Source organism: Populus nigra, chromosome 11 (assembly GCF_951802175.1).
Source record: "Populus nigra chromosome 11, ddPopNigr1.1, whole genome shotgun sequence".
NCBI classification, from domain to species: domain Eukaryota; kingdom Viridiplantae; phylum Streptophyta; class Magnoliopsida; order Malpighiales; family Salicaceae; genus Populus; species Populus nigra.
Window position 1 is genome coordinate 2,415,472 of NC_084862.1, and position 20,161 is coordinate 2,435,632.

General features: G+C 33.1%; 2 protein-coding genes across 4 annotated transcripts; both read right to left on the bottom strand.

Moving 5' to 3' along the window:
• Positions 1-1,313: 1,313 nt before the first annotated feature.
• On the bottom strand, positions 1,314-7,063 carry LOC133668000 (protein IQ-DOMAIN 13-like). Of its 3 annotated transcripts, none has more exons than XM_062087730.1 (6): positions 6,645-7,063; positions 5,282-5,379; positions 4,242-4,670; positions 3,646-3,879; positions 2,766-2,897; positions 1,314-2,242 (listed from the first exon to the last, which is right to left on the bottom strand). In XM_062087730.1, exons 2-6 carry the CDS (start codon positions 5,354-5,356, stop codon positions 1,520-1,522), a joined length of 1,593 nt encoding a protein of 530 aa, XP_061943714.1. In that variant the 5' UTR covers positions 5,357-5,379; positions 6,645-7,063; the 3' UTR covers positions 1,314-1,519. The 3 variants fall into 3 exon arrangements, with proteins under 3 accessions (XP_061943714.1, XP_061943713.1, XP_061943712.1); XM_062087729.1 differs by having other exon boundaries at positions 5,282-5,413; XM_062087728.1 differs by having other exon boundaries at positions 5,282-5,441.
• An 11,010-nt stretch (positions 7,064-18,073) lies between these two features.
• LOC133668208 (uncharacterized) lies at positions 18,074-20,161 on the bottom strand. Its single transcript, XM_062087973.1, has 2 exons — positions 19,917-20,161; positions 18,074-18,806 (listed from the first exon to the last, which is right to left on the bottom strand). Exons 1-2 carry the CDS (start codon positions 19,943-19,945, stop codon positions 18,215-18,217), a joined length of 621 nt encoding a protein of 206 aa, XP_061943957.1. The 5' UTR covers positions 19,946-20,161; the 3' UTR covers positions 18,074-18,214.

Here is a 20,161-nt window from a genome sequence, read left to right on the forward strand (position 1 = left end):
GCCCTTGTCTGGGCCGCAATGTCATACGAGGGATACGAACAGCTTAAAGTTAGCCTTATCCATCTACTACCATACTACGTGATGAACGTAGAGAATAGAGATAGGTTTCAGTAATGGTTGTTTGCTAGTTTAATAATAACCTTTATAATGATTAACAAATTAATTAATAGATTCTGAACATTAATAAGATCGAGATAAGAAAAATAAGACCCAAAAAAAAGTCTTAATTATGATTTTAAGTAAAACTATAACATAACAAGAACAAATTTTTGTGAATATATCAATTTATATGTGGATAGTTAATTTAGAATTTATTTTAAATACAGAGCTAATAAAAAAAATCACAATTACTCAGAAAAAAAATAAACAAATTTGCTTATAAATTATTGCACTAGGTACTAGCTCTAAATTGTTATTACTTAGGTTAAAGTCTCTCTAATCATGAATCCTACACATCAAACATATATCATGGATCCGAGTTGAGTTAAGCAATCTTGAACTCATCTCCTCCTAAATCATACAAAGAACTTATTTTTGTAGGAGTTCTTGGACTATAAGCTGATCTCTTCTTCTTCAACTTTCAAAGCCCAATAACCCATTACAGAAACACTCAAAGTTTATTGAAATTTGCTTCACATTTCATGTAATAAATTTTCTTGTGATCTGTTTTTAAATGGCCTATCATGGATAGGTAATGACGTAGCTTGTGGTTAGTGGTAAGATAGGATGGATGGGTTCGACTGGTTCCATGACATAGCTAAACCTATGCTATGATTCTTAGACCAGGTGAGATCTCCTTAATGATTTTGGCATTTGATTGACTGTGGGTGTCTGAGAGACAGAGAGAGCAAGTGATTTTATTTTAGGGTTCCAGGGGCTTTGCTAAGTGGTTTATGAGTCATTTGGCAGCTTGCCTCCGCGATCTGGGAGAAGAGCAGAAGGAAGAAATTGCGTGGGGTCTAAAGAGGAGAGACCTCAACTCCTTGTGGGTGGTCCAAAAACTGGAAGAGCCAAAAATTCCAGGAAACTTTGTAAAGGGCTCATCAGAGAATGATAAGAATATCCAGGATCAACATTAGTCATTAATGATTAGAAGAATCATATCATCACTAAAGAAGAGGTGGATGGGTGTACAAGGAAAGTCGTGGAATGTGAAAGAGGAGATGGGATGATAAGGAATTCAGAGAATAAAAAACCGTCAGGAAACAGAGCTATCTAAATTGTGAAGGTGGATTGCTTTATATTAGATTATGCAAATGAGGTGTTTGATAAAAAGCCTAAAAGGAATGATTTATGGAACATCATACCTGTCATAGAGAGAAGATAAAATGTTTTAAAGCAATCCAAAACCTGTCACATGTTGTTCTTTAAGCAAATCCTGTTACATTCACACCATCATTTCCTATTTGTCTCTTCATTATTTTTACACCACTATTTTGTAACTCAATATCACCATACACACAATCACATAACAAGAAAAATATGAAGAAAAAAGATGTTAAGAATATAGGAAAAAAGATCACACGAATCGGTTAAATGGCTTTCGCGTGGCAGGCATCGAGACGGTTGAATCCACACTCAAGTTTCCTATGGATTGAAGTGACTGATGCCTATCTAAACCCCTTTGAGAACTTGAATCCTTGCTAGTGAAGGAGCCTTTGTTCCACTTGAAAGACCCAATGCCCTGTGTAAGAGGGAATGACAGTCTCCTCTTTTCACTGGTTGGGGTCCCTGGAAACCTCTCCTTGGGATTGCTATTAGCTCTCTCTTTGGCTTTGGCTGAAACTGTAGGGCTCATGTAGTTTGGCACTGAAAATGGTGGGCAGCTCATGAGGCTATCGTCATCCTTCAATGGCAAGTTAAAAGGAGAATTTGCTGCACTGGCTCTTGCCATTGAATATTTTGACAAGCTAGGGCTGTTGGCTTGTGGTGTTCTATGTAGAGGAGTTCGCGCTTGTCTCGTTGGCACAAAAGCAGTTGATTTTGAGGATCTCGGTGTTGGAGTATCCATATTATCAAACCCATAATGTTGTTGCTTGTGGCTCCTGGATGGGGGCCTAGGGCTAGCCTTCATATCGGAACGTGGCCTTGGTGGTGTAAGTTGAAAATTCCTCAAGGCTTGGCTTTCAGGAGGATTAGTTGGAGGTAGCTGACGCTCTAACCAGTTCCACCACCATGGAAACCCATTGGAACGGATATCCATTAGAGCTGACTGAGCAGATTTTGGAGTGGCTTTCCACAGCTATAGCAAAATAGAAAAACAAATATATTAAGATGTTTTCCTTTTCTGTTAATCAATAATAGGCTTCAAAGTGGTATTGATCATGATGGTTTCACTTAGCACCCAGGAAGATGCAGGCAATAAGCTAATACTGCTACATCAAGGGGTAGGTGCAAGTCGTGCATAGGGTGATAACTCTGGGTTTTGAAGTTCATATATCATGAACAATTGTGTCTCCAGCTCATGGGAAATTTCATCCCTGATAGCTTATCTTGCAACTGTTCTATCATTTGCTTCTCAGGCAGTTGGATTAAATCTTTTAAAACAACTTCCAATCTACTAACTACATAATTCTAGTGCTTACAATGAGATCTTGAAATCTTAACTCAAACAGGAAATGTCAAATCACCTAAAGAGTATGTTAAAGCAAAAAACTCATTTTGCTGCAAAATTGAAATATGATTGTAGCTAAGAAGAAAAGGAAAGAAAGAATGAGCTAGAATGCCACTTTTAGGAGGTATGAGGGATAATTTAGTGCAATTACCTGGTGGGAATATGCATAAGCCATGGCTCTTTCTCTCTTGACGACTGCCTCCACCCTTTTCTGCAACCTTGCGTCAATTTCCTCCTTTGTCAGCACGCTGTCATCCCAGTCTTCGTTATTACCTGCCTCAGACTATACCAATATCCCCAGTAATTATCTCTACTTTGTAGAAGTACAGAACATCATTAATTGACAGACACGGTAGTAACAAATATTATGATTTAGATCCCAGTACATGTGACAAAAGGATTGTAGTTGTCAAGTTAAACTTTATTTTTTATCAACCACCTTTTGCTGTGAGCATTGGCAAGTTAAAGACATACTTTAGTATTATTCCCGATGGACAACCTAGTGACTAAGATTTGGTATTCCCAATGGACAAACCTAGTGACTAAGATTTGGCATTTATACATGGGGGTTTGAAGTTCAAATCCTGGGAGGGACGGGGAGAGGGCTGGCCTTCATTTAGCATCCCAACTGCCCATGGCCTATTGAACCTTTGTTGGACCGAAAGAAAAGGATGTGCCTTAGCACCTTTATGAGTGAGAAATTCTAAGATGTTTACTCTAAAGGAGCCATGCATTGCTTAAAAGGATAATTCTCAACTTGTTCCATGGAAATACCATGGCCTGAGGAAAAAACAGGGACTCTGTTTTGGTTACCAACAAACTGGCACCGAGACATGTTGCATAAGAACAAGGCAGAGACCAAAACCATGAGCTTGAAATGGGAGGCCAAATCATAAATTGCAGAGGTAGTTCGGTAAGTTATTTTTAACCCAGACCAAATTGTACAGCTCAACACATTGATTGATCTAGGCTCTCAAACATATAGATATTTAATGGAAAGGAACATAACCACGAGCAAAAAATGGACTTACCAACTGGCCCCATTTGCCCAAGGTACTCTCCACTTCTTTATCATTTCTGTTTTGAGCTTGACGTCGTGCTTGGTTTTCTAACATCTGGATCCTCCGAGACTGAATCTGAGACTGGACCCGCACCACGAGCTGCATGTGTTTCATCGCATTCATTGTCTGCCGCTTCACATTCTGTCCTCTTATCACTCCTTGAAGCCTCACAAGACCCTTCAGTGCTCTGAAGCTCCTCCTTGCCTTCATGACAAGTACTGTATAGTATTAGTTTGACAGTAGTCCAAAATTAATGAAGAGCACAAGAATCCTATGGAATTGCCCATTTGGGATATTGGGATTGCCTATAATGTTAGATTTGGGATATTTAGAAGCAAAGGCATCCACAACCATTGGCCAGAAAATTGGCAAAAGAGACGGCACAAAAGCAGCAAAAAATAATTTGCAGGATTCAGGATAAAAATCCCACTCTGGCCATCTATAGCACCACAAATATCAATGACAGACATTTTTGCTTTGTGGTGCATCTTGATAGCCAAATTTCTTGTTATTTGTCTTGCATCAGTTTCCTATATTATGCAAGCTATGAGTGAAGAGAATCTTACAACATAGCCTCTATAGGCTGCTTGGATCTTGGTAGCCGAAGCATGATGGTTTCTTAGAGTTGGTTCTGGTCTGTAATATATCTCCTTATGGCGTTGAGCATTCCTAGGAGAAGCTGCTCTAGGGGAAGCAACCCTTGGAGATGCCGCTCTAGGGGAAACAGCTCTTGGAGTAGCAGCTCTTGGAGAGGTGACTCTTTGAGAAGCAACCCTCGGAGAATCGGCTCTTGGAGGCACAAAAGGTGGTGTTGTCAGTTCCTCAGGAGGCGTTGGAGGCCTGAAAATTAATTTATTCTCTCTTTCAGCCTCATCCAAAATTTTCTCAATACTGCTTGGTTCTCTAAACAGGGGAATGAATGAAGTGGTCTCTCCATGTCTTAGTTTTCCAAGACCCTTCTTCTTCTTTTCTTTCGTGCTTCTCTTATCTGATTCCTGCAATGTAATTAACAGTAAAGAAGATAAGTCTACAATTCTGCAAGCAGTTTTCAAGTACATATTGTGCACAAAGAAGCAAAGAATGAACAAGAAGAAGAAGGCCATATAAAAACTAATAGAGAAAACGACAAGAAAATCTAAAACATCAAGTATGAACAACAAATATTAAATGTCAGGAAACAGGTTATCTAATTCTCTTCCTATACAATGGAGACATATAGAAGGCCATGAGCAAGCAAAAAATGAAAGCAGCCTTGTACATGTTCTGCTTCCTCACGCATCTGGACAACTTTCATCTTAATTTTTTCAATCCTCCCAAGCTCCACTAATGTATTACATTTTTATAAGCATCAAAAACAAAAATTTCAATTTAGCAGGAATCACTTGACTTTTAGGATAGCTTATCAGGCCAGAAAATTAGAAGATTACTGAATTACAATTAAACTTCTAGCCACCATTATAACAACCTTAATTCATTTTCCTCTAAAGATTGAGAAAGATGGTCTGATTAATCAAACGTAAAGAACCTGACAAAGCACATTTGAGGTCGGTAAAACTCATTTTGATAGAAGCTGATTTCAAATTTAGCATCAGGAATAGCAACTTACACTAGCTAGTTTGTCCTTGGAGTGGGGTGAAAAGACCCTCTTGATTGCTGAAAACCAACTCCCTTTCTTTCCCATGTTCCTAGCATTACTGTCTCCACCTAGACGGGGAAATAAATCGTCACAATTAACTGCCTGCAGGTCCAAATAAATCTGTCTTTACCTGTGTAAGCATGTATTGGGTTACAAATCTATACATATCACATCACAATCAAAATATTGATGCAAGACAAACAACTTTAACCAGTAAAAGAAAAATTTAGGTGAAATTACTCAGATATGAAGCTTATTAGCATGTAGTTAGTTGGCTACACGCCATTGACAGACTACACAGCAAGAAAATATGAGTTGAAATACTACCAGCTAAACACATGAAGATCGATATACTCATCTTCCCAACTTCCAGATTTATAACAGGTAGATGGTCTTAACCAAGGAAGAACAAGGTAAAAGAAACTCCATTTGGGACAGAAAATAACAAATAATCACAACAACTGCAGTCAACTAGTTTGATGAAAAATCCCAGCATGTAATTAGTTGAAGAATTCACATAATGACATACACTCAGCCCAGATACAGATAAATAAGAAGCAAAATACAGGTATCTTCAAATTAGACTCAGATCATTTGAGCCAAAGAACAAAGACATCCTCCATGTTTTCATGTCACAATTAAATAAGTGGATATGCTTCAACTTGTTTGTCAATTAAGGGATAAACTTAGAGGTCAAAAGCTGGTCATAGATACAAACACACGCAAAATTGCCAAAGCAAAAACTATTTCCCAGAACACCCATCAAAGATGCTTATATTTTTTTTTTTAAGAATAAAAAAATCAGAGAAACAAATCCCTTGTACAAGGTTGTGTATCCAAAACCAGGAAAGGAAAACAGCCAAATTGTGGAACCACCCCAGATTCGAGAGAGAGGGGGGGGGGGGGGGGCTTGCGGGGGCTTGTGACTATAGTTATGAGACATCCCTTTTCTTAGGTGCTAAATTACCACACAATTCACCAAGATAAATAATTGTTTATAGTTTTAAAGATAATCAAAACCCTTCAAGAAAACAAAACCTGACACTTGAAAGACAAAGGGAGAGATCCCAAGACAAAAGGAATTTAGTAAGAAAAATCACCTTAAGATCACCACCAGTACCAATTCTACAAAAAGGAGAAAATCTTCACCTTTTAAACCACCACACAACCCTTTACATCTCCATAGAATAAACACAATTAACAAGCAACAAAAAAAATCATATGATCATGAAAAAAACAAATACAATTCACACACCCCCCAACAAAAGAAAGAAAAAAGCTTACATGAACAGAAGAATTCACAGAGAAACTAAAATCATGTGTTGAAACATACCTTATAATTAAAGAAAACCCAGTTTTGTAAAGACCTTGAAAAACAAAAACAAAAAAAAGGCTGTTCAGAAACAAGAGTAGAAAAGATGCAGCAGCAGCAGCAGCCAGAGAAGACTATCTCTTTTTCTAGCCACCCTCATAAAACATCTTGATTCTGCTTTTTTCTACAGAAATCTTTTCACATATATAATATAAACATATATTTCTTTAGTATCTGCTTAAGTGTCTCTCTCTCTTTCTTTTTTGCTTCTTCGAATCAGGTTCTTGGTGCTTGCTTGTAAGAATTTTCAACTTTTCTTTACCACCTTTCACCTTTTGTTGGATTTATAATTCTTTTTCTTTTTGGCTAGATGATCATGATTATGAAAGAGAGAGAGGGAGAGGGGTAAGAGTTGGCCGCTTTCTCACTCAATGTGGCCAGCAACTTCAACAAACATTACTTATATGGGAAGACTATTTTGGACAGCAACAATCCCCACACGGATTAAAACAGTTTGGTTTGGTACTCTCTGTAACATTTGTTTGTTTCTTTGATCAGTACTATGATCATTACACATTATTATCTTCCATTGCACTAGTAGATTATAGTTAGATAGATGCTTGTATAGATAGTCAGATCTTAATTATTATTTTGCTCTTGATGGGGATGTTACAAAGGTTTTAAACCTGCCGGCTCTATTAACCTGGTCAAGAGTTGGATGAAATAATCTAGAATGAAGTGGTTTTATTTAAAAATAAATAAATGATATCATTTTAAAATAAAATTAAAAATTAAATTAATAAATTGAATCACTCGGGTTTCACTTAATGAACTCTCACCCGAGTTTTTTAAGAGGGCATTTGATTTGGAGACATAGTAGTTTTTTTTCAAAGATATAACCTTTTTAAATTATAAATTAAACCTTCAAAAACTAAAAATACATGCTTAGCCACCTCCAAATCAAATACTCTCTAAAACTCAATCCAAATTAACTAAATTATAAGTCAATCATCTTTAATAACTGAACAGTTATAAATTTGAAGTTTTTAAAAAATATTTTAAAAATAATATAAATTATATTTTAAAAATTCATTTAAATTTTTAAATTAATTTAATTTTTTAATATGATATTAAAGTTTTAATGATCAAATATATTTAAAATTTTAAAAAATATTATAAAAAATAAAATAAATCATATCTTAAAACCTCACTTAACTATTTAAATTTGTAAATTAAATTATTTAAATTATTTATTTATTTATTTTTAAACGTTGGTTGATATAATAATAATAATATATTCAGTGAAGAATTTATTTGTTAGACAAGGTAGGTTGTCATTTTGTTGCAGACAGCCCGCTTCACTCCAGGACGTGTGTTACACTTTGCAACTTGGAAGTTGATGAATACCCCGTACTATCCCTTTGTCCCCCCTCCAAAAAAATAAAAGTCAAATGTTTTATTTTATTTTTTCAGAGTCGGAAAAAAATAAAACAAGATTTAACTAATTTGTTGAGAATGGAATAGATTAAATATACTTTTTTTTGTTTTTCATATGGGATTAATATTTTTGGAACATAGGTAGGAGTGGGGTGAGGATTCAAAAAACTATGAGAGGCAAACATTATAAAAAAAAATGATAAATTTGGAATATTAAAGATGGCTATATTTAATATTTCGAAAAAATCAAGAGAGCAACGCCCTCTTTACTCTCTATAACTCCACGCTTGAACTTAATCTCTCTTAAATAAATGCTCAAGTTAGATTTGGGTCTAAGTTATTAATGTAAAAACATGATTCTTGTGAAATGAATGACACTATGATATTTAAGTTAATATTTAAATTTAATTAATCAAGTGATAAAAAACAGAATTTAGTTATGTGTAAAAAAGCTCTTTATACTCTCTGTGTTATTGAGATGAAAAGATATCCTCCCTCTCTCTCTCGCTAAACTTGAAAATATATAATCTATCTTGAAAAATATCTAGAAAATATCTATAATGGCTTACCATGAAAGATGATATTTTCCATTATGATAGCGCTAGCTAAAGTTGCAGCTTGTATAATAAATCAACATAATGGTAATTCAAAAAACAAATCAACATAGTGTAATTCAAAAAACAATAGAATCAATTCATGCAATTAAAAAAAAAACAAAAAAAAATTAAGAACAGAAAAAAAGATTGATGAGCTTGTTGGGCTCCGCCAAAAAAACCCAACAATTACAAGGTATCCAACAATTACAAGGTAGCTCGGTCAGGTAAAGAACTTGTCGAGTTACAAGGTAGCTTAGTTGGGCTGATTCTTTCATGCTCCCTCTCCAACCCCCCCCCCCCACCCAAAAAAAAAACCCTTGGGTTTGAGTAGTGTTATATTTGCGTTTCTCAAGATGTCTCATAACCTATATAGGTAGCATGATATGGTTGGCGTTCCCATAGACAACGCCAATGATAATGCATGTCCACTTTTGTTTATAGTAAGATCTTTAAAAGATATTATTCCAATTGATGTAGGTTCAACCGCATAGTAAGTTTTTTCTTTGAAAATTTATCTCTTGAAAAAAGAGGGAGGCTATTGTCTTCTAAATGATGAGAAATAGTGACATAATCATAGCCTTTCTCGAAGTAAAGCTTGGGTAGCATATCATGGCTGACATCCCCGCAGACAATGACATCCCCACAGACAACGCCGATGATGATATATGTTTAAATCTGCATGTAGTATATTTTCTCAACTAATATGAGTTCAAACACGTAGTGATTTTTACCCTTGAAAATACATCTCTTAATGAAAGAGAAGATCTTTGTGTTATATAAAGGATTAAAACTCTCGTCTTCTAGCCAATAGAGATAGCCGCATCATCATAAATATATCAATCTTTTAATAAATTAGGGACAACACTTGATTATGAAATTTAAAACTAAATAAATATTTTCCCGGCTATTCGAAACCAACTACTTAAAGGTGTATATATTTGCAATTGTAACGATGCTAAAAGAAGAAAATAAAATTCAAGTTTCAAAGAGCTCTTCACAGCTTCTCTGGTCTTCTTGGAAACGCTGCAATGCTCATACGAGTTGGAAGAGTCAATTCGGTGAATTTTCGATGGGGTTGACAAATGTCAATTCAACAAGTTCAACAACTATTATTTGTTTCTATTTTATGGTCCATGCAAAGGATAGTTGGCCAAGTCCACCATTTCAAGGTGTGATTATTTTTAAAGTGCTTTTATATAAAATATATTAAAATTATTTTTTATTTTTTAAAAAATATTTTTAATATTATTATATCAAAACGATTGAAAATTTAGACTAAAATATTTATTGCTTCACTTGATGAAAACTTAGTTAACTTGTTCTAATTAAATTATGATTCATGCAAGATCGGTTAACAGTATAATTATCATTTTGTGTTTTTTTTTTAATAATTGATCTCCCTTTGCTTGACTCGGTAATGAATACAATCAAACAAAGATTGAGTAGAGACATAAAATTCTTCACCAAAATTCAAGTTAGGGTTCTGTTTTGTTGTTATCCTTGACCGCAACACAATTGTTTTTTGGTTCAAGACTTTCTAGCTAGACTGAGTCATTTGTGCTTAACATTTGGTCTCCGCAGACCCAATCTCAGCCACTCTTTAACGTTAGGTGTTCTCCGAGAAATTCTTGTCTTCTATTTTGAACACAACATTATGCCCATCTGCCTTCAACAAGTTATTACAAATAATTAAGAATATTCATGAGCTTCAAATCCATAATATAATTATGTATGTTTATTTTTGTGTTTTAAAAAGGGTTTTAAAATAATTTGAATTCTATTTAATTTTTTTTTACTTTAAATTAATTTATTTCATGTTTTCATATCAAAATGATTTTTTCAAAAAAATAATAATATTATTTAATACAAAATATTAAAAAATAATAATTAACACAATATTAAAAACCCAGAAAAAAAAAAACAGGGGACAGAAACAAGCAAGAGAATGTGGAGATTTGACAGAAAAATAATAATATACATAGACATGCTGATTTTCTAAATCCCTATCACATTCATATATGATAACATGACATAATGTGTCATGTCATTGGTTTGTGTTTATGATATTCAGCCATTTCATCAAAATAAAATATTTTTTAATAACAATATATGGAAAAAAATACTAAAATTATAAAAAAAATTAAAACTAAAAAAATTCAAAAATTCTTGAAAATAATTTTTGAAGGTAAAACAAATATACTCTTAAAATATGGATATAGAATTAAGTTTCCACCATGTCCTAATATATGGGTTAATTGCTTAATTATAACTACCTTTATTTTCTCTGTGTCCTTTTCCCATAGTTGTAAATGGTGACCTGGAACTTGGCCGACATGTTTTTGTCAAAAAAAAATTATTATTTTAATTTTTTAAATAATAAATTTAAACCGAATTAATCATCTTAGATATGAAACTTGTATTGAATACACTTGGAGTTGAATTTAATGACTCTGCTCTTCCCCACTTGGGTTTTGGGTCAATTATCAATTTGGCACCCCAATATTGAATAAACGTTAAATAGAAATTAAAAAACAATTAGCGACGCTCCTCAAATGGAGCGTGCAAAATGTGTCATGATACAAAGGAAAAGACTAAAAGAGACCCTTAAACAGACTGCCCTTAAAGAGCATGATTTATTGCTTTCTTATCAGTTTCGGAGCGTGTCTTTTACCTTCCATGTGTTGCAGTGAGGACACAATAAAAATAAAAACAATTTTAAAGTATTTTTTATTTAAAAATATATTAAAATAATATTTTTTTATTTTTAAAAAATTATTTTTAATATCAACACATTAAAAAAATTAAATTTAAATAAAAAAAATTAAAATTTTATAAAATATGATTTGCACTGCTTCTCCAAACCATACCTCAATGTGTTTAGATTATAATTTCATCATGAGTTTAAAAAAATTATAATTTTTTAATTTTAAATTATAATTTTTTATATTTTTAAACTATTTTATGTGATAATATTAAAAATAAAAAAATATTTTAAAAACAATCTATACCACTTAACAGAGCATAGAAGGTATCTTATACGGTGTCACCAGGCAATGACATCTTGGACGAGGACAGTGGACCCATTGACAATGATATAGAATCCATGTGATATTAGCCATTGGATCAGAATATCATATGGGGTCTGAAAAGCTGCTATCGTACACGATTGAAAATGATCCTTGTAACATCAGCCATTCGATCAGAATATCTTTGTGGGCCCGCAAGAGTATTGTAATTTTGCAGACATGGGTTGCAGAAGGCGTTGTGATCACTCATTGTTGTCCCATCTACACACCCTGTCTTTGCACGTGAGAGCAAGAAAATCATGGTATTTTCAAGATACATGGGATGGGACATGGAGCTACAGAATTCCCCCATTTGTTTTGTGCATTATTAAGCTGGTTGGGTTTGGATGATCCAACACATCAACATGTGGCCAGATTAATTTCGACAAATCCGAGTCATGTTAAGTTTAAAGAACTTTTTAAAAAATATATATCTAAAATAATATCATTTTATTTTTTTAAAAAAAATAAAGATCAGTAAAAAAACTAAAAAATCAGTTAAACCAAGAAAACAAAAAAAATAACCAAAAAAATCAAACTTTTAAAAAAACAATTAAATCAATTATAATATTTAAAAAACCGACCACTTTAGTTTTGGTTTCATAAATCTAAAACTAAAAGACCAAACGAACTAAAATTTTAATAGCCGAACCAAACCGAAAAAACCGAGCAAACCGAGACCAAACCCATTAGAAATTACAAAAAAAACCTCAAAAAACAATATAGTTTTTTGTTTTTAATATAAAATAACTGAACCAAAAACCAACCAAAACCAGTCGGTTTGAAACGATTTCTGTTTTTTAAAAAAAATTGGCTTGATTATTTTTTTAGATAAAAACTAAAGAACTAAAAAATAATCACCCCTAAAAAACACAACTAAAACAAATTTTTTAGAGCCGATTAGTAATTTACAAGTTGATTCAATAACTAATAATCTCAAGTATTTATTTATGTAAATCAATTCTAGCAATTATAATTATTTTAAAGCTAAATTATCTGAAACTATCTCGATTTTTGTATTAAATCCAACTTAATCTATAAACTTTAATTAACTTGTTTGATTTGAGTATCCTGAAATGTTTATATATATATATATATATATATATATATATATATATATATATATATATATATATATATATATATATATATATATATATTGGTGTTTCTAGACTTAGACTTATTTAGAGCTTGAGGCATTTTCTCAGCCCCTTCTCACCTTGAAAGAACAAGGACATTGTGCATTCTTAAACCGATAATCTTCTTTCGACTAACCTAACACCCAATGTCCACAAGTAGAATAGAAATATTCACATGTTGACCATTGACTACGCCATTTAGCCAGATCCTGTGCCCTAACTGACCCTCATTGAACGAAGAAACTCAGATTTTCTGGGCATTGGATTCTCACCACTGTTTGCATTCCATAAGCCGACATTCTTGCTTTTTTCTTCATCCATCCCTGCTCACATGGATGCTTCCATCTAAGTGATGAAATGCTCATTTACTGATGCATTTCCACACCCCCACGGCTTCAACAAATCGACTAGCCTCGTTCATCTTCAACATAAGAGCGCAGATTAGTGAATCATTACACAGATTGTTATTTTGAAGTTAATTATGTCTAAGTATTCGGAGTTTGCCCCAGATTTGGTAAGCTTTCACTTCCAGCACTGTAATAGTGCTTTACCTCTAAATATTCAGTCAACTACCACGTCTCATCAATGCATTTGAAGGGGAAAAAATCTAATAAAAAAAGCTCGAAGTAATCAAGTCAAAAAAATAAAACTGAGAAAACCCTAAGTTTAGGGCCATATGATCATTTGCACACGGATACCAAAAACGATAATCTAAAGACAGCATTGGATGCCTTTTATATATCCATGTCCTTGTTCTCTTCTCTACTTTATAGTTTTCCATCGGATGGATTACTGGAATCCAAGAACAAGAATTTAAACTTTAAAGGTACTTTTAGATTAATAAAATTAATGCCAAATGGAATCTCCTATGGTGTTTCCAAAAGCTTGTGTTGTGTGCCTGATAGCAGCAAATTACATGTGATCCACGCTAATACATGGATGAACTGCTTAACCACTAAAAATATCAAGAAGAAAAGTATTTAAAAGTATGCTAGTAGTTGTTTTTTAGAGTATTTTTATTTGAAAATTTATCAAAATAATATTTTTTAATTTTTAAAAAATTTATTTTTTATATTAGTACATCAAAACAATTTAAAAACATAAAAAATTTAATTTTAAATAAAAATTCCTTTTTAAATTTTATCCGACCGTTTAGAATACAATACAAAACCAGGTGCATTCCATCATTGCTTGAGAATGGAATCCCCACTAACTTCTTGTTGACGATGATAGATTCCTATTAGATCAAAAGAAAACTGTCGGAAAATTATCTTCTCCATTAAATTAAAATCGTGGGATTAATTATTTATTTGAGTTTAGTCAAATAATCTGAACCAAAATTATTAAAAGATTCTAAAGAAATTTTTGATGCTGTAGCCTTTTCATTTGTTTGCACAGAGGTATCTTAGTCTATAAGAACAAAAAGAAATTGAATTTTGCCTAATCCCTATTGGAAACGCAATTACAAACAACAACTTAACCCCAACACTTAGATTTATTTTTTTAAAAAAAAGAGATAATATTTTGTAATATATTAAAACCAAAACATGTACGAATGTTCAAGGTTAAGCCAAGAGGAAGATCCCAGGCCACTATAAAGGGTGATGTTTGGTGAGATAGGTTGCCCACAAAAGTTGAAGGAGGTGAGGTATGGAATAGTTCTTCCTGTCGAAACATTAAAAATTGCCTTTATGAAGCTAATCGGCCTTACTAGTCAATGGTGGCTTTTGTTAAGACTTTTCTCAGAGGCCATGTTAGAATATTAAATTGAAGCAGGATTTCACCAGGATACTCTCGAGGGCACTAACGAAGCTCTATGTCATGAACAATCATTGCTGCGACGAAAATGATATATGCTTCCCTGATTTCTTTTTTCTTGCGTGAGCAATATAACTATTTGAAGTTAAGTTTTGAGGTTGAATCAAGGCCAATAAGACAATGAAGGTCAGTTTTCAGCTTGCAAAAGCCTAATCTACACGTTATCATCTTGTTTTTGTAGTCTATTAGGTCAACTTTGTAATCTATTGTCTTAGAGTTTAGTCTAAGTAATTTTTTCTTCATAACCATTTTGAAAATTAATCTATCCAAATTCAAATGATTTAACGGTTAATTTATAATTTGATTGACCTGGTAAAATTAATTAGCCGGATAAACTTGAAAGATTTTTAAAAAACTTTATTTAAAAATATACTTTTTTTATTTTTTTTCCAAAAAATAAAGTGTTATTTTAAAATAAACTCTATCAACGAGACAAACCAACTACTTAAATCTTGGCCAGATATGATAATTATGGTTTGTAGCTTGAGAAACGCAACTTATTAACCCAGAAAAAGTTTAAGAAAGCATGGCTTTAAAACACGGTTAGGCTAAGTTCATCCAAAGGGAAAATCTTTCTGACAAAAAGTTTAAACAAAATAGTTCATAATTGTTGGCATATTCAAGGGTTCTTCTTTAAGATTATATATAGGGGTGGGCAAATTTTCTGGGAACTTGAGTTAATACTATTTCTTAAGAAAGACATGGAGGTTAAAAAAACTAATTAAACAATTCCAAACCCTCAAATCAGTCGTTTTCTTACTTGAAACTCCAGCCCAATTGCGAAGAAAATTACCCTTTAGAAAAAAAAAATCTTTTTTTTATTTGATGGTACGAATTGATATTTTGTTTCTCTAAAATACGTATAGGTACATTGATTGATATAGTATATTCAATACATTTTTCTAAACATTGTATACAAATTTCAAACCAAGAAAGGTAAAGATATGAACATTCTTCCTCGGCTGCTAGGTAAATCTCTTAGAATTAAGTGGTATTTAGAAGTGTAGCAGCGGGTATTTTTTAAAATATTTTTTGTCAAGAAATGTGTTAAAATAATTTATTTTTTATTTTTTAAAAATTATTTTTAACATCAGCATATCAAAATAATATAATAAAACCAAAAAATATTAATTTGAAATAAAAAAAATTAATTTTTTCTAAAATACTTTTAAAATACAAAAATAAATAATTTGAATATTCTACACAAAATTATAGATAGGCCTTTTATTTTCAATCTCTTTATTACTGTCACCATAACCATATATCTTAACAAACAAAAAGGCACATAAATTCTTTTTCTGTATCTTGACGCAACAACACAAGAAGCCTCCATGGGTATCTAAAAGGTCCGTCCTCGACAAATAGTGTCGTGCTATACAGGGTAAGTGCTATATAAGGCTGTATTAATTTTCTTTTATAAAAAATAATGTTTAGGTTCCACACATTCATTTAAAAGAAAAACAAATCTACAATTCAAGTTATAGATATAAATTTAAATTAAATGATGAAGTTAAAAACAAATAAAAATTATATAAAAAAATAAAAATAATAAGTATCATGTTAAAAAACATATGACAAATTAAGATTAAATGATGAAATTAAAAATAAATAATTTTTTTATAAACGGATCAACAACAAAAAATAACAATTAAAATAATAAGGACTGAAATTAAAATATCAATAACTAAAAAGACAACTCTAAAATTCAGAATAATTAGCGTGATTTTTTAGAAGTAAAGAGAAAAGAGTAGGGGAAGAAAGTCTCGTTAGTGACAATCCACCCCACCATCACCACCACACACCCCCACTAGAAAGAAGACATCTAGACAATCTCATTAGCATGGCAAAATGGCATTTTTGGCCATTAAAAGATGTCGCACATACCAGTAACTTGTCCATTTTAATAATATTTTAAGTTCATTAAAAAAACTAAATTGTTCTCAACCAACTTGAGAATAACTAAAAAGTCAGGTTGAAAAGATGAAAAAGTCTCTAGCAAACTTTAAAAATTTTGATTTTAAAAGTAATTGAGTTATTTTACCTTGTTTTTAAAAGTAAAATGACAAAAAAAACCCTTAAATGTCAGTTTTAAGAATTTTTTAAGGGTAAATTAGTAATTCAACCTACTTAAAAAATTAAAAAGATAATTATATTCTTGTTTAATTTGACAATAACCAATAGAACATCTAAAAAAAAATACTCGAAAATCAAGCCATTGATTTTTCTCAGAATGGCAAAAGAGTAATTATATTATCAATGGCGAATAATAAAATATGTATATAGCGACATTGTCTTTACCTGTAGTTTTAGCTTTGTCGCTATTTGTTTCAATAATTTTGTGGTTTGAACCACAAAAGACCTGTTTTGGATACAATGTTGTCTTGTCTCCCTGTCAAATCTATTACCACTGTAAGTGTACCCTCTTTTTTTAGTGTAAAGATCACTATTAAACGGAAACCGTATTTAACCCCATATATTCCTTAAACATAGGTAGCACTCACTAAGGATCATATATATATATATATATATATATATATATATATATATATATATATATATATATATATATCTTCGCGTAACACTAACCAAGCACAATATATAGGAAATTACATGCTTGAATCAAATGTTTAAAAGAATTTGAGCATAAGTTGAGCTTGGATACCCACATTTATAATTTAAGTCTTCAACAATATCATTGAGTGCAAGCAATCTCATGTTATTGTCACCTGTCCAGATTTTGATCCACCGTTCATTATTAGGACTTAACCACCTATAGGTGTTCTTCTTATAAAAAAAATAATAATTAATAAAGATAGTTCTAAATTCTTGATAGCGTGTGGATATAGTGTAGCCTAAGAGGAAACAAGATTTGCTCCGAGAAAACCAAATATCGAAACGTGCAGGCCTTGGGGAGAGTGGGATGTCAGCTAGTAGCATAATACTGGAGGTCTGCTAAGAGGATGGAATGGAGTTGAAAGCGGATTCAGGCGGTGGTTGACAAAGAAGAGAAAAAGGAAACATTTGTCTGTGTTGAAGGAGACAGAAGTAGCCATCGCAGATAAAACAACCTTATAACTATGTTGAGTTTGATGTAGATTAGATAACCACTCGATCCATAACTTGGCCTTAGAGTGGCGTATAAGCAAAGTTTTCAGTCCAGATGTTGAAGTAGGTTAGCTACGAAGGCCCTGAAGATCATAGATTAAAGAAGAGGAAAACATATATTTTCTCCACAGGCATGCATGTAAAGGGCTGCATGCATTTTCAGATTTGCTAAAGGGATCGTCAACCTAAAATTAATTAATCATCTGCTTGATTTGATGATTAAGCATATATATTAGAATGCTATTTTCTTTGATTTCTTGCCGTAAGTTTTCCATCGCCACCCAAGCATCTAATACAAATGGCAGAGATCAATTTCCTTTGAAAAGTACAAACCACCTATCCCATTGGAAAAAATGGAAGATAAAAATGAAAATCAAAGGGGAAATTTCAGGATTTGTTGTTTTGACAGAAGCAAATTATTCTCAATTAAATTAAAATTCTTCTATAGTAGCCATTACCATTCTACTAAGAGGACTTGGTCCAAGCTTTTTCCTTCGCAACATAGTCCTTCTCCAAATAACTTCCATTTGATTCCTCCTTTTAGTTTGCATCATCGCTTCTTCTTCCAAGACAAATCTCCTCATCAAAACATCATCGGTCAACGATTTTCCTCGAAAAATCACTCTTCTTCCTTCCATGCTAGGTCTCGCACTAGGTACTCTTTCTTGCACGGCAGGAAATGGCTTCGACCTAGGATAGCTATTGCTTCTTCTAGGAGGAACGTCAGCTCGGAAAACCTCATTGTATGAAGAGATAGGTGCGCAAAGACAAACACGAGTAAATGTCGTCGCGACCCTAACAGAGCTGCATTTCCTTAGCTTTGCTCTATTAGGGTTTGTTGGTGGGATTTCCGTGGATCTTGAAATAGTTTTCCACAATGTTCTGTTCTTGTTTGGAACTTCCTTAGACTTGGAAATGGCCTTCCACAGTCCAGGGTTTGTCGTCGTCGTCGATATTTCTGTAGACTTGGAAATTGTTTTCCATTGAGTAGCCATCTCTATTGCTTTTTGATACCAAGGCTTCCTGGAGCACAACAAATATTGTACATCATGCATGAGCTCCCCATGAGTGATGATTTGCTTTTTAACATGCATTTAAAAAATCTAGACACGCACAAGGAAAATCAAGAAAACGAGCTTTCGATTTGGGTTTGGAAGAACTAGAGAGTTGTAATTTTTATAACCGAATCAATTTTCTAGCTTATCCAAATTGTGAGGTTCTCCTATATATTCCATTCATCAAGATTTCTAACTTTAGATCCTAATTTCAGCTCGAGTTTTTCACTTTTTTCTGTCGAAATTGATTCTCAGATTGGTATAGTCCCTAGATTGTAGGCAACCATATAGTAATTAAGGACAAGGTCAAGTACTTACAGCTCAAGGTATTTGACAAGGTCTAATGTACAGCTAATTAGTATAACATATTAAGCACAGAAATTTCCAAGAACACCCATAATTCTTATGTACGACTATTTCCTTCTTCTTTTTTGACGAATCCTGCGTGTTATATTGGTTATTTCCCCGCTAAATTCAATGTAATCTAGAGCATTTCTTTTTAGAACAACGACAGAAAAACATGCGATGGGATCACCAAAAAGAGATAGTATTAACTATTAACATGGGCTTTGATCGAATTTGATGAGAAATAAGATGAGCTTGTAAATGGAGTCCATTTCTTCCTCTGTCATTGGTCAAAATGGGCCTGGACGCTCTTCTAAAAAGAGCCTGATCATGCTGGTCCATGTTGAGATTCCTGGCATATTTTGAACCAGGGGGCCCTAAAGCAAAATGGACACGTTCTTCCATGCAATGGACAGAAAGTGGGCAAGAGACTGGTTGCTGCTTGGCAGAAAGAGACATCTAATGAGGTTTGAACGATGTAAAGAACATGCCAAACTTGCATAATCTGGTAAAGACTTTGCTATATTTCATAGGTTATAATTAACACTGCATGTCAGAGAAGCTAGATGCTGAATGGCTTCCAATACATGCACTTCCAATTATATATAGGGTAAGCAAGATAAACACCAAAATGATAAAGTTCAGCTTAGCAATGTTGCAGAATTTGATTAGTTGAGCAAAGAAATAACTTGGTTGATCAGATTGCGAGGAGGGAGGGAGGGAGGTGACATACCTTGTGTGTGAGTTCTTTGGATCTTGCATGAACAAAGCAAATTGAAGTCCGTGGAGAAGCTAGAGAAGGAGGAGAAGGAAGTTTCATTTCAGGGGTGGCGAGAGGGAAGAAGAGCCTTTCTTTGCCTTCAATTTTGTGACTGAAAGATGGGTTGGCAATGTGCTTCTTTTCTTTTTCTCCATTCTTTATTACAACACCACCTCTTTTGCTTTGGCAGGCATGATTCCTATCGATTTAGAAAGAGA